This window comes from Xenopus tropicalis, chromosome 2, assembly GCF_000004195.4.
Source record: "Xenopus tropicalis strain Nigerian chromosome 2, UCB_Xtro_10.0, whole genome shotgun sequence".
Lineage (NCBI taxonomy): Eukaryota > Metazoa > Chordata > Amphibia > Anura > Pipidae > Xenopus > Xenopus tropicalis.
Window position 1 is genome coordinate 139295745 of NC_030678.2, and position 27272 is coordinate 139323016.

General features: G+C 39.4%; 1 protein-coding gene across 1 annotated transcript in view; it reads right to left on the reverse strand.

The window, feature by feature from the left end:
• Nucleotides 1-27272, reverse strand: part of stat6 (signal transducer and activator of transcription 6) — a 73153-nt gene that overhangs the window by 36658 nt on the left and 9223 nt on the right. Inside the window, exons 2-3 of the mRNA XM_002939709.4 lie at nt 1871-2009; nt 1269-1401 (exon numbers count right to left, since the gene is read on the reverse strand). Coding sequence (XP_002939755.1) covers nt 1269-1401; nt 1871-1995 — 258 coding nt within the window. The 5' untranslated portion in view covers nt 1996-2009. The remainder of the gene's footprint in view (nt 1-1268; nt 1402-1870; nt 2010-27272) is intronic.

Sequence of the window (27272 nt, forward strand, 5' to 3'; positions counted from 1 at the left end):
ACAATAACTTCAGAATAACTATGCAACTATTAAGGTTTTAATTGACAATTTCCCAGGAACTCTTGCAAGTCAAGACCAATGTTTTATGCTTCAATTTCTGGAACAACATCAGAGATGTTTGCTTAACACCCCTGCATAACCCCTTTACCAACAGGCTATATAACTCTAAAATAATACAACAAACCCCATGATGGATGTGAATGGCCACAACTGAGTAACAATAAAACAAACAATGGTCTCACTGGATATTTAGGTGCACTCAATCACAGCTGATTTGTCCTTTTATAAAGCCTTCCCCTGCCCAATTGAGCTTGGGGACTGCTGCCTGGGCACTTCAGCTCTTGTTAGTCCTGGCTCTTGCAATTCCTTTAAAGACCCTTGTATTCAGTCTTGTCTAGTTTCCAGCCAAGCAGATTTCCTATCTGCCTAGTTTATTGCCAACTTCATCATGTTCCTGCCAATGTATGCATTGTCCTATTCTGTTCTACATTGTTTCTGTCTGCTCAGTTGTATAATCTTTGCTTGCTCCATTCTGTTAGTTTAATCCAGACCTTTGCTTACTTTTGCTTGTTTCAGTCTGTTCTTTGCACACTCTACAATGTCCCAGTCTGTCTCCCAGTTTCCTAGTCTCTTTTATGAAATCAACAGCTTCCTGAAATATGGTTTTAGGGATTCTCCCTTGAGTTCCTATGGTCTCTACCATAGATTTTCAAGAAACTTGGAAATGTAGGACTTTAGTAATGAAGAGAATTATTCAAATGTAGGTTTCATATAACTACATACATGATCTCTGTGTAATAGATAAAAGCTACTGCTAAAAAGCTAATAGCTACTGCCAAAGTTCCCTTTGGGCTGTAAAATAAAGGCTTTCACTTTACATCAATACGCTGTAGAAAAGGGTGTATAAGATAACGCTGCTTTAACATGGGGCTCTTTACAAAATAGAATTTGAAACAGGTGCTGTACCTGTACATTTTAGTCTGGATAAGTGCAATAACACACAGATCGTTTGTCAACAATAATGGATGTGCTTAATAATCAATCAATATACATGACATGCCGGGGAAAATGTAGGTTAGTTTGGGACCTGGCTAGAAATAGTTGTAAATCCAGTAGATATACTGAACAAGCCAGGTCAAAGCCAAAATAACTGGAGCAAAAAAGATTACAGAAGCAGCATCAAAAACTCAGAGTCAAGGTGCAAAGTGAAGCTTTTTCTGAGCACTGTATGCATGCAGGAAATATTCCAGTAGTGGGTAACACATTACCTGTATATTCTGATGAACCAAATGAACTGCAGCTCCACTATTTCTGGAGATCTTCCTAAGCTCCTCCAATAAACTCTGTATTAATGTACTTGCCAACTCCAAGCAGAAAGAATCTGACCCAGAAACATACTCCCTGTGAGCAACACGAACATGCATTGTATTTAAATGATGTTTGCAGTTATGTTTCAAAGATGGCATCGCAATGAAGTTTTTTGATAAAGAGCTCAGAAAGAAATGCAAAAGCACTAACTGGCACAATAGAGGGGTGTAGGAGGGGATATTTAAGCGTCTCCCCATAACTGACCCTAATAAATAGAGTGCTGCCAAATTTATATGTATATAAGTTATATATATATATATATATATATATATATATATATATATATATATATATATATGTACAGTATATAGTCCCCATACAGGCAAACTGGTTAAATTGGAGGTGCTACAAAAAATCCTATGATTTCCTTTTATTTAAATGTTAAATTTGTTATGATTATGCTACATATAACATTATTTGTGAATAATCTCATTTAAAATGCCTCTATCTTACTTGTGTTTGCATGATACCAATTTGTTGAATGTGGTAGAATTTCACATACCAGGGTTGGTTCTCCAAGTATTCAGCAAGAAGGCTCCGAACTTCTTTTGTAAATTCCCCGTACACATTTTCAAACTTATCAGGAGCAATTCTGGACACATAACTCCAGAGAGACACTTGGGCCATTTTATCTGTGGGTTCTGCAAAAAAATAAATAAATACATGAAACATACCTGTAATGTTAACTGCCCTTCCTATTTTAGCCTTTCTGTAACAAATTAAATACTGGAACTAATCAGCCTAATTTCCGTAATATTATCAGAATATATTGTATAAGGATACCTCTCAACTGTCTATCTATTTGAGTACCTGCAAAGGCAATTGGGCATACTAGGGAGTGGTTGGGTTTAAGGGAATAGGGAGCCTGGTAGGACATGACTAGGTGCAGCATGTAGCATTCAGAGATGTGCACTAAGTAGTGCTATCAAACTGAAAAGTTAGGTGGTAAGCAATCAATCTTTGTCTTTAATAAGTTCAATGATAAAAACTTTATGTTTTTTACTTTTAGTTTTATTAAAATGGGGAAAATGTTCAGTAAGAAATATAGGAAATATGCAAAATATGGGATCTGACGCACCTACAGTCAATGGCTGAAATGGGACGATATGTGCACATTTTTTGCCATGCCCCTGTCACTTTGCTACAACCATTTTTTAAGCAAACATTGATTTTTGTAAATAAAGAAACATACTTGTACTCTTCATAGCACAAATAGACAATCACTCATCTCCTTTGGTACATTTTGCTGGGATAGCATTCATTCAAAAGTGTTTTACTACCATTAAACCGCTGTAATTATTCCACAAATAATAAATTGGCTCCACAGTCTCTTAGTGCACATTTTACTGTTCCTTTTTCATAATGCTACCATTATATATTACATGGCACCAAGAGAGATAAGTAACCTGTCTGTTTTTCTGCTTCCTATTATTTAGATTTTATTTACTGATTTTCTTGCTTCTGATCCTAAATACCCAGGGTTTGTGCTGTTTCATTATTATAGTATTTTTGGCTTGTTCCCCTGTGACTGGAGAATTTGAGTCTGCAATCACTTTCCAAGTTCTCACTTTCAGTTCTCAAATCATATGAAATGATGGACCTTGCATTACACTGATTATAACTGAGTTCATGAATTCCAGTGATGTTTATTATCATAATTATCTTTTATTTGGATCAGTGTAAAACATTTAATACAATATTTGAGCCATATTTGTTTTCAAAAATATCAAGCAAAGATGCATGTAATGTACATGTATAGCTGTCTGTGCTGTGTACTGTATAGTAGTCCTTTTTTAGGAAGCAGTATAATATGAGTGGTATGTAGTATACGTATGGGATCTATTATCCAGAATGCTTGAGACCTGGAGTTTTCTTGATAAGGGGTCTTTCCGTAATTTGGATCTCCATTTGGAGTCCACTAAAAAAAATAATTTAAGCATTAGATAAATTACCCAGTAGGATTGGTTTGCCTCCAATAAGGATAAAAGATGTCTTAGTTGGGTCAAGTATAATGTACTGTTTTATTATTACAGTGAAAATGTATTAAAATTGAGTCTATGGCTGATGACCTTTACTTAATTTGGGGGTTTCTGGATAATGGGTTTCTGGATAACAAATCGCATACCTGTTCTACAAAATAAATTAACATTATTGTCAGCACCAGCCTCTGTTTTGCGAACTCTACAAGCAATGTCCAGTGTAACTAAAATTATCCATGAAGTTAAAACAGATAATTTTCCCCATTTCCCTTTTGAATAAAATTATTATTGCTACAGAAAGTAATCCATTATTTGATACAGATTGCTCTGGAAAATCTCTCCTGCATACCCTATATGAACAGGGATAATGGTAAAATGAGTTAAGAAACTTAGGGCATTTGCTACTGGCCTTGGGCATGTGGGCTACTCTCTCATTGGTCAAAGGAGAATGAGTCAAAGTTTAGAGCAAAACTGATTTATGACACCAGATGTGGAAAGGCCCAAAATAAAAGCAAAGCATAGATATATAGCTATGCAACATTGCGCCTTCCTGCTCAGCAAGCAACAAAAGCAAAAGGAGCATTCACACCAATTCAGCCACTAAATACAGTATTAATACATACAAATATGCTGATAAATAGGGCTCACTATGTGGAATAAACTATTGCAATAAACTTTTAAGGGTGGAGAAGGTTGTAAAAAGAGGCAAACAAAATGAACTACACTGGCCAACATTGTTGGCTTAAGAAATGCAATCCTTCAAAACAAATTCATGTAAAATTTCTCAGAGCGCTCTTCTAAGCACTGTCAATTTGCCTTAATTTTTAAAAAAAAAATGTAAGATATTAGCAATTTTTACAATGCCATTAAACTAAATCAACAGCGCCAACTGCTGGTCACTTCTGCCAGCTGGGCTGAGTAGCGACTAAAGCATGGAAACTTATCACTGCTTTATGCAAGGGTACTTATGGGAAATGGGTCAGAGCTTCAAAAAAGGAAGCAAAAGACTTATTTCTATATGTTCACGACAGGTAAAAATCACCCCTTAACTTAATTGTACAGAATAAAAGCAGTTATTTAAAACATTCCTTATGGCTGTTATTATTTTAAGGTAAACTTGAAAATCTTGAATTGCAAGACACACTGAAATGCTGGTGTTTTTAGATCAAGCTGATTCATCACAATAAATATATTTTCTTCTTAACTGATCTTAATTTCCTTCCTGCTTAGATATTTCTCACCATTTTTGGCGTTTTGCAAGTTCATTTCATTTTTCTGATTTGAGCAAGTTGAATAAACAAACCAGTTGCCCTTCTGTTAATGAATCCTTTTCATGTCAGTATAAAATAAATAAACAAAACTGCTCTTATAAAAAAAGTCCATCAGATTACTATTACAAGATTTACTTGAGTGAAGATACCCTAATGGAGAACTGTATTATTATATGCAGGATAATCTGGTTTATTTCAGCAAAAATCATTATGTTGTATTATTCCACTTAAGTTAAATTCAAAATATTAATACTCATATTCAAGGCCTTTAACAGTGAAGGCCCTCCATATAATCTTAGCTCTGATCTCTTTCATACTCCCTATTTTCTACTTCAAACCTTCACTTCTAATGTCTTCACTGTATTCCCAATTGCAAGACTTCTATCTAATTTAAGGTCCCCTTACACGGGCCAATAGAAGCTGCCGATATGGGTCCCTTGGACCGATTCGGCAGCTTATCGCCCCGTGTAGGGGCAGAACCGAGGGGCCTGACCGATATCTGGCCTGAAATTGGCCAGGTTAGAAAATCCAGTCGAATCGGGGACCGCATCAGGGACCGAACCGACTGCCCCATTGCCGCGTGTAGAATTCGATCGTTTGGCCCCAGGGCCAAACAATCGAATTCGCCTACATGCCTACCCCATATCGCCCACCCGTAGGTAGGGATATCAGGTGAAGATCCGCTCGCTTGGTGACATCGCCAAGCAAGCGGATCTGCCCGTGTATGGCCAGCTTTATATCTGTCTCTTAAATCTCCTACCATGACCTATCAGACTCTCCTCTTCCCCCCCAAATGATTCCTAAACACCTATTCTCCACAGCTCAACTGTTCCATAAAGACCAATTTGTTTATTGAAGCCTATGATAATTGTGTTTAACAGCCTTGTATGTCTGCTGCCTCATCCTTTAGATCAGGGCTAGGGAACCTATGGCTTGCGAGCCAGATGTGGCTCTTTGATGGCTGCATCTGGCTCGCTGCCAAATCTTTAATAAAAAAAATAACGGGGGGCGTGGCCTGCACTCGGCGGATAGTAGACATGTTCTAAGCCTTAGAACATGTCTTCTATCCGCCGAGCACAGGCCATGCCTTCCTCCGCATCGCATCCGCATCCGGCATCCTTGGGACCCACCCTACCTTGCCCCTGCACTCGGCGGATAGAAGACGTGTTCTAAGCCTTAGAACACGTCTTCTATCTGCTGAATGCAGGCCACGCCCTCCTCCGCATCGCATCCGGCATCTGTAGGACCCACCCTACCTTGCCCCACAGCATCCGCGGCCAAACATACTGTATGGCTCTCATGGAATTACATTTTAAAATATGTGGTGTTTATGGCTCTCTCAGCCAAAAAGGTCCCCGACCCCTGCTTTAGATTGTAAGCCTTTTTGAGCAGGGCCCACCTATCCTATTTTTTTTCAATAACTCCTATTAAAGGACCCCTGTGTTGTGCTGTGTAAATTGTTGCCATCATATAAATAAATGAAGACAACGAGCTTAGCAGACATTGATTGTAGTGATGGGGTGGCCAAGTCAGAAAAAGCTAGAAGGTTTGTAAATATGCTAAATGAAAACTTTTTATTTCAGCAGGTCAAAAAACCTACTAGAAATGATTCTCTTTTGGACCCAGTAATAAACTAATAATATGGATCTCTATCATTTGCATGGGCTGCGCAATTAGGAAAAAGTGATCATGACATAGTCTCCTTTTAGATTATATTGCAGAGACAAATCTATAAGGGAGTAACTTAAATTGTAGATGTGCAAACTTTGCCAGTACAAGTGTGTTAGTGTCAAGGTTGGTAAGAAACAATGTGTTTTTAAAGCATTCCAGTTAGCTGGGACAGCCAAAACCTTCTTTAGGTTCATTAGGTATTGCAGCAAGGAGCAAAATTAATCCAAAATTATTTTTTAAATATGTAAAGAGTAAAAATATGAAGCAAGGAGAGGTGCTGACATTATGTCAGGGTTGATGAGAGCAGAAATTCTAAACAGTTTAGAATTCTAAACAGTTCATCTACACAACTGAAGAACCAGCTAATGAAGGGTTCCTTTTTATTACATCCAATTCTAGTAATATAACTACTGATGCATGGGTCACACAGTAGGAAATTCAAAAGAGTCTTGAGCATGTAACGGTAAACAAAGGTGTGGGACCGTATGGTGTTCATCCCAGGGAACTAAATAAGCTTCGCTCTGTGACTGCCAAACCTCTTCACTTTTATTAGGATTCATTAAGGTTTGGCATGGTGCAGAGTGATTGGCAAACTGCTAATGTGGTGCTGCTATGAAAACTACAGGCCAGCATGGTTTTATGCTTAACAGATCTTTTCAAACTAATTTATTTTCCTTTTATGAGAAGGTGAGCAGAAACTTTGACTCTGGAATGACAGTGAGTGTGATCTACTGAGACTGCTAAAGCATTTGATACAGTACCACCCAGAAGGAGTGGTGGTAAATGGAACATTTTCTAATTAGACCAGTGTTGTCAGTAGAGCACCGCAAGGTCTGTCCTTTGTTTTTTAACTTGTTTATTAATGACCTGTAGGTGGGCATTGTAAGTACCGTCTCTATTTTTGCTGATGATACTAAATATGCAAAACTACACGTTCCATGTAGAATGCTGCCACTTTGCAGAGTGATTTGACTAAATTAAGAAACTGGGCAGCAAACTGGAAAATGAGGTGTAAAGTTATCTAGTTTGGCAGAAATTATATAAATACCAGTACAATACCAATACCAATAAAGGCAGTGCCACTCCATGGTTATTAAAGCAAATAAAGTGCTGTCTTGCATAAAAAGGGCATTGGCTCAAGGGATGAGAACATAATTTTGCCTCTTTATAGGTCCCTGTAAGGCCTCACCTTAAGTATGCAGTTCACCCTTCTGGGTGATATTGCGATAGCAGATTTTATTGATGCCTTTAAGAGTGGCTACTAGCATCCAAAATTAGGATAGACATGCAAGTGCATAGATAGGTTTGTATGAGTGTGAGTATATATGTGTAGTGGAGGTTCTTTTGGAGGGATTGAACTTGGCAGACTTGGCTGTGATCTTTTTCAACCTATTACCGGTATGTATTATTTACTGAACAGGTTCTACACTACTTTATGGTTTTGTAGACTGTCCAAGGGAAAGCAGCAATACACCAAATACAGATAGGGAAATATTTGTTTTCTCTCATAGAGTGCACATAACACACCATTTAACATCACCTTCGAGAAAGCAACGTAGAGTCTATGTTTTTACATTAAGTTTAAATTAATAAGACTTAAGTTTTAGTTTCTCTAAGGCAATGTATTTTGTTATTGATACAGCAAAAAAAATACTATATTTAATCACTATATGAAAAACAATAATAATAACTTCACAGCCTCTACATACAAAATCATATTGTTGGGATGCTGCCAACTTTGCTTTGGTTGTAGCAATATTGTGCTGATTTGTTATGCTCTAACACACTTTGCTATCATAGTAGATAACAATCTTTTTTACATCCTCTTACTGCCATTTACACTAAAGACTAATATAGTATAAGCACTCTGTTTAACATTAACTTTTTCTGTTTTCAGAAAACCATCCTTGTTGATCCCAAATGCCAACCCTAGCAATCAGCAGGAGATTATTTTATGCTGCACATTAACTAGGTGACCACCTGCTGTTGCTGTTGCATGGTACCTTAGTCTTGGCCCACACACAGTTTTTGATTATAGGATTAATTTTTTAAACGCTGCCAGCTCTGTTCCACATGGCTGTTCCGCACGGCTCCGCATGTCTTAGGGCAAAAACCCACGCAGCGATTATTTTTTAAAAACTTTTTAAAAACCTGTGCGCTATTAGTTGCAGTGACTTACAGTACCCTGTGCCGGAAAAGTCATGGCAACTAATTGCCCCTTTAGTGTCTATAGTGCAAAAGATACTGTCTGGCCTGCTATAGAGCATGCCCTCTAATCCACTGTTCTGTACAGCAATAAATATGAACAAAGGACAAACAGACATTTCCTAAAAGAGATGCTGTAAAACACTACATAATGAGAGTGTAATAATTTAATGTATCTCTAACAAACTTGTGTAAGTTCTATGGTCAACAAATACTAGAGGGTGATATTTTAAGTGTCTTTAATGTGTGGAAATAAAGTTACAGAAATTACATAAAGTGTACAGCATATTTAGGAAGTCAAATATATAATCGACAGTCTACTGAAATGAAATCAAAGTGTATGTGTTTGTGGATATAATTTGTAAAAAGTTAACAGGGTGTATTATGTATTTAAGACACAGGACAAAAAGTACAAAAGGACAATTGTTCCTAGCCCACCACATTTTTCTTTTTGGCTCGCCCCTTTCTCTCATCCTGTCCCTCTCTTCTTTCCCCTTTGCTAAATGTCACAAACTTTTCCCCTATGTCCCTTTTCAACTGCTCCTCTACTGTACAACACCACTCTCCCCACCCATCCACCGCTCCAGGGTTCCCTCAGCATGCTGCCTCAATAGGTGAAGCCCACTCACATCTAAAGAATCGCATGGACATCAGAACTTACTCCAGCTGGACTTAGAAAACTTTCAGTGTAATTGGAGTGATTTGCACCAATGTGTGAGTGCAAGTGAACTAATTCTGATGCATTGGTTATAATAGTGTCAGGAGAAACTCCTCCTGGTGCAACAATGCAGGAATCGCTTAGCAACCATCAGTATTACATTACATTACATTAACATTTATTTATAAAGCGCCAACATATTCCGCAGCGCTGTACAATAAGTGGGTTACATACATTGGACATACAGAGTAACATATAAAGCAATCAATAACACAATAATACAAGAGGTGAAGAGGGCCCTGCCCAAAAGAGCTTACAATCTACAAGGAGAAAGGGTTGAGACACAAGGTGTGGGAATATCACTAATTGGTTCCCTGGGCTGTGAGTATATATTAGGCTTACCATCTGTGCTTTTTTGACCAGTAGAGCCCCTGCCCACCAATGTGTTTTTTGTTTTTCAAACTTTAGATCCCCTGGAAAGGGAGGCCTAGATAATTAGCAATTATTTAAGTATAATATTCTGCTAGCACATAATACAGTTTTTGTTTAGAAACCGGTGGTGAACATGTACGGGCAACTCTTTTTTTACAAGCCCTTTAAAGATATTTCCTGCAACTCTGATAGTAATATCAAAAATGGAACATTGAGCTCAAGGATATTGATTGCCTTAGTCATCACAGACTGTGACTCCTACTTACTATAGAATGTGACTCATACACATTTCATTGTTCTCAACATTTCTTAAAAAAATGAAAACAGGTTAGCTCTGTCAGAACTTTCATTGAGGAACTCAATGTAGGGCATATCATGTTGGTATGTGTCACCCACAATGAAAAAACTGATTTAAGAACACCTTGAAGGTGCTAAACAGACAAACTACATGGAGTGACTCATACTTGCCCATGCTTTAGTTTTGAGCTTTATCTAAAAGGTACCGCATGGAAACTAAAGCAAATATGACAGAACAGTCACTAATGGTAGCCATACATGCACAGATTTAAGATGCTGATTCGCCCCTTCAAACCAAGTTAGAAGTGTGCCTATGTATTGGCCCCACCAATGGACCTGCCGACTGATTTCTGCCTGAAAATCAGACAAATATCAATTAGGCAGTTTTGAAAATACCAAGGGATGAGAAGCATCCAGTGGCCCTAGGGCCAATAATTGGTTCAGTCCCATTTGGCCCAGCATATGGATAGTCAAATTAAGCCCAGATATACTTGTTTGACAGCCTTGACAAACAAGTGGATCTGTTTGGTATGACCTGTACTGTTAAAGCTATAAACTTTTTCACAGCTGCACCAATTATATACCAATTATATATATGTAGGCCATCCTGAAACCTCCAAATGATTAGTCTGTAGGGCAACCTGAAACCCAACTACAGTTAAAGGGGTTGTTCACCTTGAAAAAAACTTTTAGTATGACATAGACATTGATATTCTGAGACAATTTGCTATTGTTTTTCATTTATTTATTTATTTATTTGTTTAGCAGCTCTCCAGTTTGGAATTTTAGCAGCTATTTAGTTGCTATGGTCTTGTTCACCTTAGCAACCAGGCAGTAGTGTGAATCGGAATATGAATAAAAGAAGGACTAAATAGAAAGATAAGGAATAAAAAGTAACAATAAAAATAAAATTGTAGCCTCAAAGAGCAAAATGACAATGACCTAAACCTATATACAGTGAAAACAAGACAATGATAATAGATTTCAGATATAATAGAAATATAATTCACTCACTCAGAGAAGACAGCGATAGATCATTCACAAATTAAATTTTTGTGCCTGAGCAAATCTGAACAAACTGTCCTGGAAAGAGAACATCAGTGTTCTGGTTTCAAAGGGTATTAACAGAAATGGCCTAAACCAAAAAAGTGCTCACTACCTGGGGGACCATGACTTGGCTCGCTGTAGGTAGATCAGCACCATTACCAGCAATCACTCTCAACCAGAGTACAAACATGTCTCATAATTCAAAACAAGATACAAGAGACCAGTCAGCATAAAAACAAAATGCCCCAGATTCAGGAATAGCAATGAGCAAATCTGTTCTGCTTCACTGAAAAATTCAGAAAACTGCAAAAAAATTTGTGAAAACAGCTACCCCACGACTTTTTTGATGCACAAAACTTTTTTGGATGTGACCATGACTTTTTTGACGCAGGAATAGTTTTTATCCTAGGGTAATAAGGTTTAAGGCATCTGAAAATAGACCAAAGCAGTCCAACTAGTGTGTGTGTATGTCTCCAACCAACTCAATCATCCACTGATAACTAGATTAATAAGGTATTTGCCACTAATGGATCTAATGTCTAATTATGTTAACCATTTAGTATGCTAAGTTAGTAGCTGACATTGCCAACCAAATAATAAATAATTTGCTCAATTTAAGTCCATATCAAGCAGCTGACTAAAAATGTCTATTATGATGTTTTTGTTGTTTATTATGATGTTACGTGTCGTATTGTGCCTGCACCACACCGATTTTCTATAAACTCTCTACAAACAGCAATAAACTTGAGCTCTAATTTAAGAGTTTTGCTGCCTGAAATCCTGCACCCCCACCTCCCTCCGTATCACTGATGAACTATACCAATGGAGTTTATCACACTGGGAGACCTAAGTTGGTCATATGACTTTCTTGGTCCATTTCTTATAATACATAATACAGGTATGGGATCCCTTACCTGGAAGCCTGTTATCTAAAAAGCTCTAAATTATGGGAAGGCCATCTCCTGTAGATTTTAATCAAATAATTTACATTTTTAGAAATGATTTCCTTTTTCTCTGTAATAATAAAACAGTACCTTATACTTGATCCCAGTTAAGAAATAATTTATCCCTATTGGAAGGCCATCTCCCATAGATTCCATTTTAATCAAATAATTCACATTTTTATTAATGATTTCCTTTTTCTCTGTAATAATAAAACAGTACTTGATCCCAGTTAAGATATAATTAATCCCTATTGGAGGCAAAATAATGCTACTGGGTTTATTTAATTTTCAAAATGTTTCCAAATTACAGAAATACCCTTATCTGGAAAACCCCAGGTCACAAGCATTCTGGATAACAGGTTCCATACCTGTAACCAACTAACTTGATGATTTAAGCCAGTGCTGTCCAACTGGCGGCCCGCGGGCCGCATGCGGCCCGCGACCCCCCTCTGTGTGGCCCCCCACCTGTCTGGCTGCTTTGATGGCTTACTCTTGTGTAAGCTCTAAGTGGTATCAGTACTGTGATTAACTGCCCCCCTGCATGGTTCTCACCTCAGATTCAGGCTGTAATCAGGCTGTATTGTTTAAATATGTAATCCCCTGTGTTGTTCACACCTTTTAATGTCTGCATTGTTCACCCCCTGCAGTGTTCACACCTCAGGCTCAGGTTGTAATCAACCCCATTGTTCCCCCTGTTCACACCTCAGGAGCAGTAGAAACCCACAAATAATCCCTACATAAAGAACATATACTGAGGTGGTACTTCAATTAAAAAGTTTTTTAATATATAGTTATTGTGCAGACTGTAGGAGCAGTGCCAGCATTGTGTCACTGTAGGCTGCCTGTGTGTGCCATACACACACATCATAGGGCAAGCAGAGTATGGCACACACAGGCAGGGTAGGGAAGGCAGAGTATGGCACACACAGGCAGGGTAGGGCAGGCAGAGTATGGCACACACAGGCCAAGTATGGCACAAACCAGCCAAGAATGGCACACACAGTGAAAGTATGGCACACAGGCAGGGTAGGGAAGGCAGAGTATGGCACACACAGGCAGGGTAGTGAAGGCAGAGTATGGCACACACAGACAGGGTAGGGAAGGCAGAGTATGGCACACACAGGCAGGGTAGTGAAGGCAGAGTATGGCACACACAGACAGGGTAGGGCAGGCAGAGTATGGCACACACAGGCAGGGTAGGGCAGGCAGAGTATGGCACACACAGGCAGGGTAGGGCAGGCAGAGTATGGCACACACAAGCAGGGTAGGGCAGGCAGAGTATGGCACACACAGGCAGGGTAGGGCAGGCAGAGTATGGCAGGTTTTTGCTGTACTACAACCATTAATATGGGTATGGTCATGTGATAACATGGGTGTGGTTTCAAGTGGGTGCGGTTTCAAAAAGGGGAGTGGTCAAAACTGGCTTTCATTATCGGCCCTCCACCACGTACGTCGGAAAAATTCCGGCCCTCGGTACAACAGAAGTTGGACAGCACTGATTTAAGCAAAAAAAAAAAAAAATGTAAGGAGATAATAGAAGGTATTAAAAACATGAAAACAAATACTGAAACTGGAAGTTTCGTTTTGTTTTGTCTAGCCAAAATACAATGTAGTAATGGAAGCTGGAAATAATTTTTGTTCCTGTATCTGACGAAGCATTTTAGAATTCATGCAATCACACAGTCTGACTGGCCAGAAAAAGTGAATTGGCCCCAAGAGTGACTCACAGCAGGCATTACTTTTCTGAGGAAAGTGTGAAATTATATCAGTACGTCACACAGGTTATGAGAACCAGAAACCACAGCCTACCTGCCACCTTTTTGCAACTGAAGATAAATCAGCACAGACAAAAAAAGGAAAAAATGAAAAATAGAGAGTAAGGGAAAAAAAGAAAAGAAAGGGGCAGAAAGAAAATAATATAGTGTAGTATGTTTGATTTGCATACTTTTAATTCTACTTGGTGATTTCTACCATCACACTCTGTAATCCATGCCGATAGTGATAGTTCAACGACTAATTTTGCATTTTGCAAGTTTGCATTTTTTTCACGACTTGAGAAAAAGCGCGAAGAAACACCCCCCTCTACAAATAGTCTGTATTTATAAAAGAAAAAAATCCTTGAAAAGTCACCAGAAAAAAACTGCAAGTAAAGCTGGCGAGGTTCAATAGAAGTCAATGAAAATTGTCTCTAACAACTTTATTTATTTATTTTTCCAGTTATTAAAACATACAAGTTTTAATAGCCTCAGTAAGAATGACCGGAACAATGTGATTCTCACCAATGTGAGACAAAACGCAAGCGAGAATATTCTGTTTTGTTTTTTCTTAAATAAGCCAGCATTTAAGAATAAAAGTTGCACGGGTTTTGCGCAGTTATTTGTAACATCCATGTTTTTTTTCACATACTTGAATTCTGATAAATCCGCCCCAAGTGTATGTAAACCAATTGTTTTAACTTTCACTATTAAAGTGCAAGTAGTTTAATGGGCTTATTTATCCATTTTTGAGTTTGTGAATTTGAGTTTTTTTTCTAAATCGAATAAACTTGCATATCGAGTGGTCCCTTATTTATTAATAAGGAAAACTCCTCTGAATAAAAAAACTTGAATAACTCGAATACAAGCTCTAAAAACTCAAAAAATTTGAATTTGAGAATATGGCTTGCCTTTGCCTAGGACAGCTCCCATCGACTTCGATAGAAACTCACATGCTTTTACGTGGCAAATTTTTACATTCGAGTTTTGGGGTTTTTACACTTAAAAAATACCAGACAATCGAGTTTTTAAACCATAACTCGAAGTGCAAAAAACCTTAAATCAAACCCAATAAATCACACCCTAAGGGGATCATTTACTAACTACTTTTTATTTTAAACTTGATTCAGATTTTTTTGGAAAAAGCTGCAGAGAAAAAACGCTGAGACTTTTCTAAGATTTACAATGGGTCTCAACGGCTAAACATCCAAATTCAACAATTTTCCCGTTTAGATGATCAGAAGCCTCATAGAGGAGAAAAAACGCTGAGCTCTGTAAAGAAAGTTCCCATAATGGCTCGCTCCTGCACCAAGACCAGTGTACATGCTCAGCTGGTAAGACTATGGGGCACATTTACTAAGACACGAATCTGAACCGAATTGGAAAAATTCCGATTTGAAAACGAACATTTTGCGACTTTTTCGTATTTTTTGCGATTTTTTTCGGCGTCTTTACGACTTTTCGGAAATTGTCGCGACTTTTTCGTTACCAATACGATTTACGCGAAATTCCGAAAGTTGCGCAAAATCTGGCGATTTTTTTGTAGCGTTAAAACTTGCGCAAAAAGTTGCGCCTTTTTCGTAGCGTTAAAACTTAAAAGGTGCGACGTTTCGCGCAAGTTTTAACGCTACGAAAAAATTGCAACTTTTTGCGCAAGTTTTAACGCTACGAAAAATCGCCAAATTTTGCGCAGCTTTCAGAATGGCTACGAAAAACTCGCGTTTTTTCGCACAAATCGTATTAGTAACGAAAAAGTCGCGACATTTTTCCGAAAAAATCGCAAAATACCGATCATTACGAAGAAAACGCAATCGGACGCATTTGGCCCGTTCGTGGGTTAGTAAATATGCCCCTATGACTGTATCTACATAGACCTTTCTGATAAAGCTTACTTAGTTTTTACCTTTCCTTCTCCATTAAATGATCAAAAGCATGCATCAAATATGTCTACATCTAGGGGCACATTTACTTACTCACGAACGGGCCGAATGCGTCTGATTGCGTTTTTTTCGTAATGATCGGTATTTGGCGATTTTTCGGAAAATTATTGCGCCTTTTTCGTTGCCATTCCGAATGTTGCGCAAAATCTGGCAATTTTTTTGTAGCGTTAAAACTTGCGCGAAAAGTCGCGCCTTTTTCGTAGCCATTCCGAAAGTTGCGCAAAATGTTGCGATTTTTTTGTAGCGTTCGGATTCATTCAAGCTTCAGTATGGTGACTTTTCTTGGGCCAGGTTGGAGCTGCAGGGTGCCATTGAGCCCTATGGGAGACTTTCCTTGGGCCGGGTTGGAGCTGCAGAGTGCCATTGAGCCCTATGGGAAACTTTCCTTGGGCCGGGTTGGAGCTGCAGAGTGCTATTGAGCCCTATGGGAGACTTTCCTTGGGCCAGGTTGGAGCTGCAGAGTGCCATTGAGCCCTATGGGAGACTTTCCTTGGGCCGGGTTGGAGCTGCAGAGTGCCATTGAGCCCTATGGGAGACTTTCCTTGGGCCGGGTTGGAGCTGCAGAGTGCCATTGAGCCCTATGGGAGACTTTCCTTGGGCCGGGTTGGAGCTGCAGATTGCCATTGAGCCCTATGGGAGACTTTCCTTGGGCCAGGTTGGAGCTGCAGAGTGCCATTGAGCCCTATGGGAGACTTTCCTTGGGCCGGGTTGGAGCTGCAGAGTGCCATTGAGCCCTATGGGAGACTTTCCTTGGGCCAGGTTGGAGCTGCAGAGTGCCATTGAGCCCTATGGGAGACTTTCCTTGGGCCGGGTTGGAGCTGCAGAGTGCCATTGAGCCCTATGGGAGACTTTCCTTGGGCCAGGTTGGAGCTGCAGAGTGCCATTGAGCCCTATGGGAGACTTTCCTTGGGCCGGGTTGGAGCTGCAGAGTGCCATTGAGCCCTATGGGAGACTTTCCTTGGGCCGGGTTGGAGCTGCAGAGTGCCATTGAGCCCTATGGGAGACTTTCCTTGGGCCAGGTTGGAGCTGCAGAGTGCCATTGAGCCCTATGGGAGACTTTCCTTGGGCCAGGTTGGAGCTGCAGAGTGCCATTGAGCCCTATGGGAGACTTTCCTTGGGCCAGGTTGGAGCTGCACAGTGCCATTGAGCCCTATGGGATGCTTTCCTTGGGCCGGGTTGGAGCTGCAGGGTGCCATTAAGTCCTATGGGAGGCTTCCAAAATCATGCTAAGTCTGAAAGTTTCGCCCGCCGCTTACGAGCGCTCAATACGAAAAAGTCGCAACAAGATACGAGTGAATCGTTTTTTCTCGCAAATCGGATTGGTAACGAAAAAGTCGCGACAATTTCCAAAAAGTCGTAAAGGCGCAGAAAAAATCGCAAAAAGTACGAAAAAGTCGCAAAATGTTCGTTTTCCAATCGGAATTTTTCCAATTCGGATTCGAATTCGTGTCTTAGTAAATCAGCCCCCTAGAGTCCGCATAGATGTTTCTAGTTTATCATACTCCAATTTTATTAAAATTACTTTAATATTTATTAATTACACCATCTTTTTCTGCTTTGTTTATCAATGCTTCCATATTTTGTTTAAAAAACTTGTGTTGCATCCCCATTTAAAACATTTTTTGGTCTATAACCAAATGGGCACGCATTTCAATATAACTTCTTTTATCCATTTCTACCACACTGCCTCCATTGTCCGCAGATTTAAGTACTCTATCTGTATTTTCTATCATTCAACACCTCTTTTGTTTCTTCTGACATTTCTGAAAATGTTTTACCTTGATTTTTTTCTATAATTGCTTTTTTTCCATCTTCTCAAAAAGTTTCTAGAATATTATAAACATCAATATATTCCCCCTTTCTTCAAACGTGGATCTACAGTAAGAACATGACTTTAAAACCCTGACCTAAAACTTTCTCCCTTTTCTTTTTGCCCCCTCCCTTACTCCTTCTTTTATCCCCTGTATATTCTCTCCTTTCGCCTCACCATTTACCACTATTCTCCAATTTCCCTTGGTCATGGATTCGATATGCATTCAATATGCAAGTTTATTTGATTTAGAAAAACAAACTCAAATTCACAAACTCAAAAATTGATAAATAAGCACCAAGTTCAACTACACGGAAGACAAAGCTGTCAACCCGGAGGGAGGCTGGCCCAGGGGGAAGACTATAATAAATGTAAAAACAATGATGGTTCTCTTTGCATCTCTGATGTTTTGAAAGTTATTTATTTTTAGTTAGTACAAACGTTTTTTATAGTTACATTTAAAAAAAATAAAATAAATTCTAGTTCTTTTGGTTATGAAGGTGTATGTTTTTCTTGAGCATAAAAGAAAACATGTCCTTTATTTTTGGTGATAATACCATTGTACCTCTACCAGCAACATTGCAAATCTAAAATTCAATCCAAATATTTGCTTCTGGCTGTATGTCTGACCTCTGTTTGCTTGAGCAAACTGGTATATGTTTCAGTATTTTTGGTAGCCAGATGACCTTGCCTGGGGGTTGGAAGTTCAACAATCAAATCTCAATTTTATATTCCCACATTTCACAACTTTTTTTGTGGTCTCATCGATTCTTATTCATTTCAGGGAGATTTTTATTCTACATTTTTACATTCTTGCATTTCACATCAAAATGTTCCTCCATTTTTCTGAAAAGTAACTGTCATGTGTTTTTTGTGAGGGTGAAATGACACTGTTTACTAGCCATATGCAAATCTTTCCCTGGGTCCTTCAGTAAAAAGTGTGTTCCAGTTGGTATGTTCCGCCTTTGGCCATGCATAAATCATATGCAGCAGTAGGTTGTGCTTCTGACTTTCAAAGAATTTTTGTAAATGCTGTCCTATAGTTTATGCTTTAATGGTTAAGTATTCATTCTCAATGAAAACTGATTCCTGGGCTTATATTAATGGAATAACAAAAGGATATGTAACCAATTTTGCATTTTACCAGAGGCCTCAAAGAAGGTGGGTATTATTGAATTCTTGGCTTAGAGGCAAGTTTTTGCATTATAAAACCAGGTTTACTGACAGAACCTCCTGTAGGCTGACACTCTACATAGGGGCTACAAAATAGCTCACAGTCCATATTTGGCACCACCAGAAGCTATTTTTTATGCTTGCATTGTTCCTTAAATAATTTTACTTCTGAATTTGTTTCACAGGTAAAAAAGTTTGGGGGCCCCTGCCTTATGTCCAGTTACCAATAAGTAAAAGGTACTGTTTTATTATTATTATTATTATAGAGAAACTTGGGTATTTTAAATGGGTATGATGGTACAGTATAACCAAATATCACCATATACAGTGCTTGTTTTGCCCTTTTTACCAATTGCAGAAAGCATTGCCAGGGATATTGGAAAATGGATAGTAGTTTAATGCCAGTAAACTTCCACTGTAGTGTGTATCATGGATATTGTTAGGGTTTTAAAGAAGCAAAGTAGTTTAATGAACAATTGTCTTTCATTGTCAGCCAAATGCCCTGTTTGTTGAGCATACTCTTTTATTTATCCCTTGGCTGACCTTGGGCTAATGTTTTAGCAATAAGTAAAATTGCTGTAAAGAGGCCTTTATTACATCTAATAGAAAAAACTATGTGAAGGAGAAGCAAAGCCAAAATAAACATTTGCTTAATAATAAATAAGATCTTTCAGAGCATGACCAGAATGGGCCATTTTGTAAAAGCAATATGTCTGTGCCACAGTTTATAGACTACTTGAGTCAAGTGGCATGGAGAAATGGTTCCATTTTGCTACTATCAAAACACACAATTACAAATTTCAAACTTGTACAGGGTGTATAAATCATATAAAACGTCAAATCTCATCTTTGCTATCCAGATTGCCAGTTGGTCCAGTTCCCCCTGTCTTCATGGTGTGGGAATTGACTCAAATGGCAGCAATACTTTTTTAATTTAAAGGTACAGAGACACCCAATGTAACATCTATATAGTATGTAACAGTGTTTTATTCACAGTAGGGGTTTCCACAAAACAGGGCACTTTTCTGTTTCACACAACATTGACAAGCCACCAAAAAATGTAATTCTTCTGAAACCAAAACAGACTGGTCCATTGGCGGTTACCTTTGAAAAATGATCTTTGGAAGTGCCTCAGCCACAGTTAGAAATCAATAAGTAGAAACACAAATATTTTTGCTTGGCATTTTTGTGTTTTTCATCAGCTCGAAGACACCACTTGCCGTACACTTCCTGGACTCAAAACATACTCCAAGCCCCCACCCCCTGTGCATAGGTAGTGACTTATCAGACTCAATACCTGTATGGGCTTTCAGCCTGAGTGAACAAAGCCCTTGTTTTTCTGAATTCCTCAGATATATATTTCTTCCATGGTAGCAGCAAAGATATTTATTATTGTAGGGTAGATTACATGTACATGTGCGACTGCAACACTCATGTAGTTATGGTAGTTTCTATTAAAGCCACCGATATTCCCTTTATAATGAATCACTAACTTTGCTAATGCAGCTTACTTACCCTTTGCTTTTAATTTTGAGAAGTAAAAGAAAGATTAATATAACAGATGAGCCTCACAAAGATGGATGTATAGATGTTTAATAACATAAGGGCTTTCAATTGATTGCTGTAAAGGTAAGCGAGGGGGGAGATTTTACCAATTTTCTCCCTGTGTGCCATTACCCTACAGAAGCAGTGCATATCTTTTCTGTTCTAAAGAATGGATTACGCAATGGAATCTGATCTTATACAAATCAGTCTGTCTTATGTAAAGTTATTCTATGACCTGCTATAGAAAACATTCAGAGTATGTATGGCGCTTTCTGCAGATATTCATATATTAATGGTCCTAAGTAAGAGTTTACCTGGGAGCAAATTCCAAACTCTTTGTCATCATTTGTTTTATAAATGCATTTGGACAGGCTTAAACACTTGGGGGCAGATTTTTTTTTAAATGTGAACAGAAAAATTCACCCACTTTTAATTCATTCCTATGGTTTTTTAAAAGTGTTATCAAATGGTAAACTCTAACTTTTAATAAATATGCCAGTTAGGGCTGACCCTGCCCCATATACGCCCTGCTCTCCTTATTTCCTGTGCCTGAGCATTGACCTTGGTTACCTGAGCACTGTGGCACCACCCTATCTGCTAACTGTTCCTAACCAACCCTGTTCTAGTCCTGTACCTCTACACCCCAAATCAGTCTAGCTTGCTTCTGATCTTGTCACCCATTTTCTGCACCTTTTGCCATGATATCAGTCCTTGTTTGAAGGACTCACCCAAACCGCTGAGCGAAATTTTTCGGAAGGTATGGATTCACGGTGAAATTGGTAGATTGTTTTGCCACTTAAAAATTCATCAAAAAATTGCTGCAAGCGTAAAAAAAAAAATGACATGCAGCAAAAAAATTTGTCAACATCCCCTTTTAGGTTTAGCAACATCCCTTTTATTAATTAATTATTAATTGGTTTTATTGAAATTTTATCTGCATTTCTGTTGGTTATTGGTGTTTGCCTGTGGGTAGTGTGACAGGTGAATCAGGTATTTCAAACTGTTCACAATGTTTAATCACTTTCCTTTTTATAATTTGAATTGCTTTTGATTTGTTGTTTTTCTCACAGAACCCCTTATTGCACAGTGTGACTAGTGGCTCAGGTATTCTGGCAACTGTTTATACCATGTAATCATAAATTATAAAAAGTTGGTTAATGATTTTGACTAGAACTTTGGACAGGTGTAGTAATAAAGGTCTTGCGTACACTCATGTCCCAGAAAGTGACAGGCAGTTATAAAGAATTTAAGGGGTAAGGCATTTTTATATACAAGATTATTAGCTCTTGGGACAAGTGTATGGGTCCAAATCATTAAAACATTAAAACACAATGGATAAGATAATTTCTGAAGATTGCAAATATCGCGAAAATGCTTACGAACAAATTGTTTTAGTTAAGATAATATCATATAGGCAATCTGAAAGTCACAAAATTTTTGTACCAAACGATTGTAAACAGCGGCAGAACCTTTCCAAATTTTTCACGCAAGTGTACGAAAAAGTTGTGCAGATTGGCAGGGAGTTCAGGGGATTAAAATCAAAACTATGTTTCTTTTTCTGCTATATCTTTTCTGTTTCAAAGAGTTATCTCTTAGCTTCATGATCAAATGTTATTGTCAATACCTTCCCTTGTCCACTTATTGTCAGCTCTTTTGACTAGAAAAGATATTTATATTTACAGACTTACGAGTATCAGTGACTTTATTATACATGGGGGCTGATTTACTAAGACACGAATTCGAATCCGAATTGGAAAAATTCCGATTGGAAAACGAACATTTTGCGTCTTTTTCGTATTTTTTTGCGATTTTTTCGGCGCCTTTACGACTTTTCGGAAATTGTCGCGACTTTTTCATTACCAATACGATTTTCGCGAAAAAACGCGAGTTTTTCGTAGCCATTACGATTCGCTCGTATCTTGTCGCGACTTTTTCGTATTGAGCGCTCGTAAGCGGCGGGCGAAACTTTCAGACTTAGCATGATTTTGGAAGCCTCCCATAGGACTCAATGGCACCCTGCAGCTTCAACCTGGCCCAAGAAAAGTCACCATACTGAAGCTTGAATGAATCCGAACGCTACGAAAAAATCGCAGCGCAACTTTCGGAATGGCTACGAAAAAGGCGCGAAAAGTTTTAACGCTACGAAAAAAACGCCAGATTTTACGCAACATTTGGATGGCAACGAAAAGGTCGCGATAATTTTCCGAAAAAATCGCCAAATACCGATCATTACGAAAAAAACGGAATCGGACGCATTCGGCCAGTTCGTGAGTAAGTAAATGGGCCCCATGGTGTTGGCTATAATATACTGAAAAGACTACATTTCAGGACCTTTTTACATGTGTTATATAACAGGCAGTTCTGACCAACCACTCCCTAAGCATCTTGTCCTAAAGAAACATTCCTTACCACAACTTCTGTACATGATAGCTGCCCCCTGCCGGTTGCCAATCTGAAACTCACCACAGGGCTGGAGTTAGAAGCAGCAGAGGTAGGTGTCTAGGTATCACCCATCCTACCATTGTACCCTATACATGTGCCTACCCATGGTTCCAGCCCTGATGGTAAGGGACATACATACTATATGGTGAATGGCTACGAGAGCAGCTCTCTTTAAGCTTTCTTTTTGTCTGGTAAGAAACACTGAGAATTAAGTAGTGCAAACTGAGTCTTTTGGTTACTGCTTGATATACTGAGCAATTTTTATACAAACCCATTTGTTTTAAACCATACACAGCTCACCATGAAGCCATTATCACTATTGGGTTATGGCTATGAAAAACACCTTTGCCTATAATAAAACATGTACAGTGGCTCATAGGGTACAATGACATTGAATTTGAACAAGTTCTGTTCCTTATAACAGGGCTGTACTACCATGTGATGAGTTAAACATTTAAACGTTTGGAGAATTTCTTCTGTGAGGAACTGCATCTAGACACGGCATGTCAAAATAGCTGAAAGTGTGCAATTAAAAGAAATATATGGCTTGTGGGAGTAATTACAGGCAAGGAGATGTTTAGTGTGAAAAATTGCAAAGCTATAATTGTCCTGATATCTTGCCTTATTTGTCCTTTTGTATTTGGCTTGACCAAATGCTGCTTACATTTTAAGAGAAATTACAAATCGTTTGTAAGTCCAATTAAAATAATATATAAACATCATTAGGGCCGATTCACTAAAGTGTGTTAAAACATGTGCTATTTATAGCATGCGGTAACATTTTTATCGCGTCTAAATTTTCACGACTTAACGCACGATTCACTAAAAGCATACTTGCGTTAATTTACACGTGATACTGCATGCGTTATTTTAGTGGCGAAGACTATTATCGGCCGGTATTTGACGGTACATGCGCTAATCAACGCACCGCGTATTAATAGTCGCCATGTTAGCCATTGACGGAACATGCACTAATTAACGCCCCGCGTATAAATAGTCAGCGCATATAAATAGTAGCCGCATATAGACAGTCGTGCGAATAAACGCACGCCATGTTAGCCATACATGCCAATACTTGCGGAAAATTACTGTACTGAAAATGCCCATTTCCCTGCAAACTGGCGGCTGCATCACTCTAGGGCCAACACAGACTGAATAAATCCCACTGCAAAGTCCATATTGTGTTGCCAAAAGCTCATGAACTGTACTTTTCTATAATTACCGCCTGCCCCAAGTAGGTGTTAATTTTTGCACAGACAAATGCGATATTTAGCGCGTCTAAGTGTTTGTGAATCATGCGTTAGTGTTATTTCGGCGCGTAAATTAACGCATGCAATGTGCGACTTAACGCACGCGGTAATACTGTAGTGAATCGCGAGTTCATTTTCGCGTTTATTTTGGTGCAAAAAAGCGTGCGATAAAAATTAACTCACTTTAGTGAATCAGCCCTCTTGTGTTTTACCTATGAAAATAACCTTGATAAACCTAATAGGTGCAAAATGCTTAAAAAGTGACTTGCCAGTGGGTATATACATTTGTGGCAAATCGACTGCCAGCGAAAGGGTTAATGACTGAGCTATAACGATCTCTTTCTGCTATGTAGTGTATTTGTTTTGAATTCCAGTCCCTGTGTAGCCTGGAGGCTTTCGCACAGTGTTCTGTATGTTTTACATATTTGTCTTTAGTGGACCAAATGCAATTTTATTTTAAATAAAATAACATCAAGGCAGAAGAAGCCTAGGTGACAACAAAAAAAAGAAACTACACTTATTTTGAAAACAGAAGCTTAGATGCAGGCATATTTTTAGCACTTGGATCATGTTTTTACTCAGAGGTTTCCATAAAAAATAACTGAACCTTACATTATATCAGGTTGCAGGTCTGCACTGGTTAAAATACTGTCAGGTTTAAGGTAGGCCACTGATGGTTTACTTAATGAAACCTTAAAGGAGAATTTAGGAGTAACAATGCAGCAGGGTAGAAATGTTGTACATTATGGGGCACATTTACTAATCCACGAATGTCCGAAAAGCGTCCGAATTTGTTTTTTTTCGTAATGATCGGTATTTTGTGATTTTTTCGTAAATTGTCGCGACTTTTTCGTAGCCGTTGCGACTTTTTCGTAAATTGTCACAACTTTTTCGTAGCGTTACGACTTGCGCGAATTGTCGCAACTTTTTCGTAGCCATCGCGCTGATTACGAAAGTTTCGGATTCATTCAAACTTCAGTATCGTGACTTTCCTTGGGCCAGGTTGGAGCTGCAGAGTGCCATTGTGCCCTATGGGAGACTTTCCTTGGGCCGGGTTGGAGCTGCAGAGTGCCATTGTGCCCTATGGGAGACTTTCCTTGGGCCAGGTTGGAGCTGCAGAGTGCCATTGAGCCCTATGGGAGACTTTCCTTGGGCCGGGTTGGGGCTGCAGAGTGCCATTGTGCCCTATGGGAGATTTTCCTTGGGCCAGGTTGGAGCTGCAGAGTGCCATTGAGCCCTATGGGAGACTTTCCTTGGGTCGGGTTGGAGCTGCAGAGTGCCATTGAGCCCTATGGGAGACTTTCCTTGGGCCGGGTTGGAGCTGCAGAGTGCCATTGTGCCCTATGGGAGACTTTCCTTGGGCCAGGTTGGAGCTGCAGAGTGCCATTGAGCCCTATGGGAGACTTTCCTTGGGCCGGGTTGGAGCTGCAGAGTGCCATTGTGCCCTATGGGAGATTTTCCTTGGGCCAGGTTGGAGCTGCAGAGTGCCATTGAGCCCTATGGGAGACTTTCCTTGGGCCAGGTTGGAGCTGCAGAGTGCCATTGAGCCCTATGGGAGACTATCCTTGGGCCGGGTTGGAGCTGCAGAGTGCCATTGAGCCCTATGAGAGACTTTCCTTGGGCCAGGTTGGGGCTGCAGAGTGCCATTGAGCCCTATGGGAGGCTTTCCTTGGGCCAGGTTGGAGCTGCAGAGTGCCATTGAGCCCTATGGGAGGCTTTCCTTGGGCCGGGTTGGAGATGCAGAGTGCCATTGAGCCCTATGGGAGACTTTCCTTGGGCCAGGTTGGAGTTGCAGAGTGCCATTGAGCCCTATGGGAAACTTTCCTTGGGCCGGGTTGGAGTTGCAGAGTGCCATTGAGCCCTATGGGAGACTTTCCTTGGGCCAGGTTGGAGCTGCAGAGTGCCATTGAGCCCTATGGGAGGCTTCCAAAATCATGCAAGTCTGAAAGTTTTGCCCGGCGTTTACGAGCGCTCAATATGAAAAAGTCGCGACAATATACGAGCAAATCGTAACGGCTACGAAAAAGTTTCGACAATTCGTGCAAGTCGTAACGGCTATGAAAAAGTCGCGACAATTTACGAAAAAGTCGTAACGGCGACGAAAAGAACGCAAAAAATACGAAAAAGTCGCAAAATGTTAGTTTCCAATCCAAATTTTTCCCATTCGGATTTGGATTAGTGGATTAGTAAATCAGCCCCTATGTTTTAGGCTTCTGTACCCGCCCAAGGCAACCCCAGCCCTTTAGCAGGGAAGCTCTGTGCCTTCAAAACTGCCCCCAGAAGCCCACCATCTTCTTTTCTGCCGATTCCCTGAACATGTTCTGTGCTGCTGTCACTTACTGAGCTTAGGGACCCACTCACTATATATGGTACATATAAAATATAAAAGTCCCAGTACAAGGTTGTTAAGTATTTAATTCAGATTCTCGTTACATGGCAGCTCAGAAACCAGTGCAATTAGCACCAGAGTTTAATAATCAGCCCTGTAGCATCACCTTCTATGACAGACAAACCTTATTTTCTGCTTGATCATTTGTGACAACCCCTAAAGCTCAGCTTCTCAACAGATGCCCAGAGTTCACTGAGCATGTACAGTGTCCCTGACACTTCTAACAGAACCCAAACCATATTGGTAACCCCATGTGCATAAATTTATATGCCTGGACCATTACTGTTATAGAGATTCTGAAACCTTAGGCTGATGCTGTATTATCAGTATAAAAAACAAGGCATTTCTACCCATATTTGTTTTTAGGGTTTAGTTCTCCTTTAATGCAAAACACAAACTATGTACAGGTATATTTATTTGATAAAAGTATCTGCACTCCATTTCTGCTTTTTGTACATGTGTACTGTCACAAAGTTTAAAAAGATGAATTAGTTTACAAATTCCACAGAATGTGGAATTTGTCTTTATAGCATAGAGCCAGTGGGGATAATTTGTTTCATGCAAGGAAGTTTACAAAGTGCATAAAAATGGCGTGCAAGTTAGGGAGTGCCAGAAGGTACAGATGACAATGGAGCCCTCTAGTTACTGTCTGCCACAGGACTACCTTGCTTCTGCCGGCATTGCACTCTGCACAAGGTACTGAATCTCCAATTGAATCTGGGCCCCTAAGTGCTCTTGCACTTGTGTACAGGGTGAAGGTAAATGACTCCCAGTATTGCTATAAATTCATATAAATCAGTTCTTTAATAAGAATTTGTTTCAAACATCATCCACTGTTTGAATAAAGGAGAAGGAAAGTCATTTTGCATTTTATTGCTAACTGATTCGCCACATTAGTGCCACCTAGAACGCTATATTTATTCTGCAGAAAGCTTTACCATAACTGAGTAAAGAGCCCTAGAAGCCCCCCGTTTGTTTAAGATTGCAGCTGCCATTTTAGCTTGGTCTTCATAGCTTCCTGCTGTAGCTCTAGAGGCTTTAGCTCAGTACCAAAGAACATGGTTACAAAAAAGGAGACAAGAAATCTGTTTCTTTTG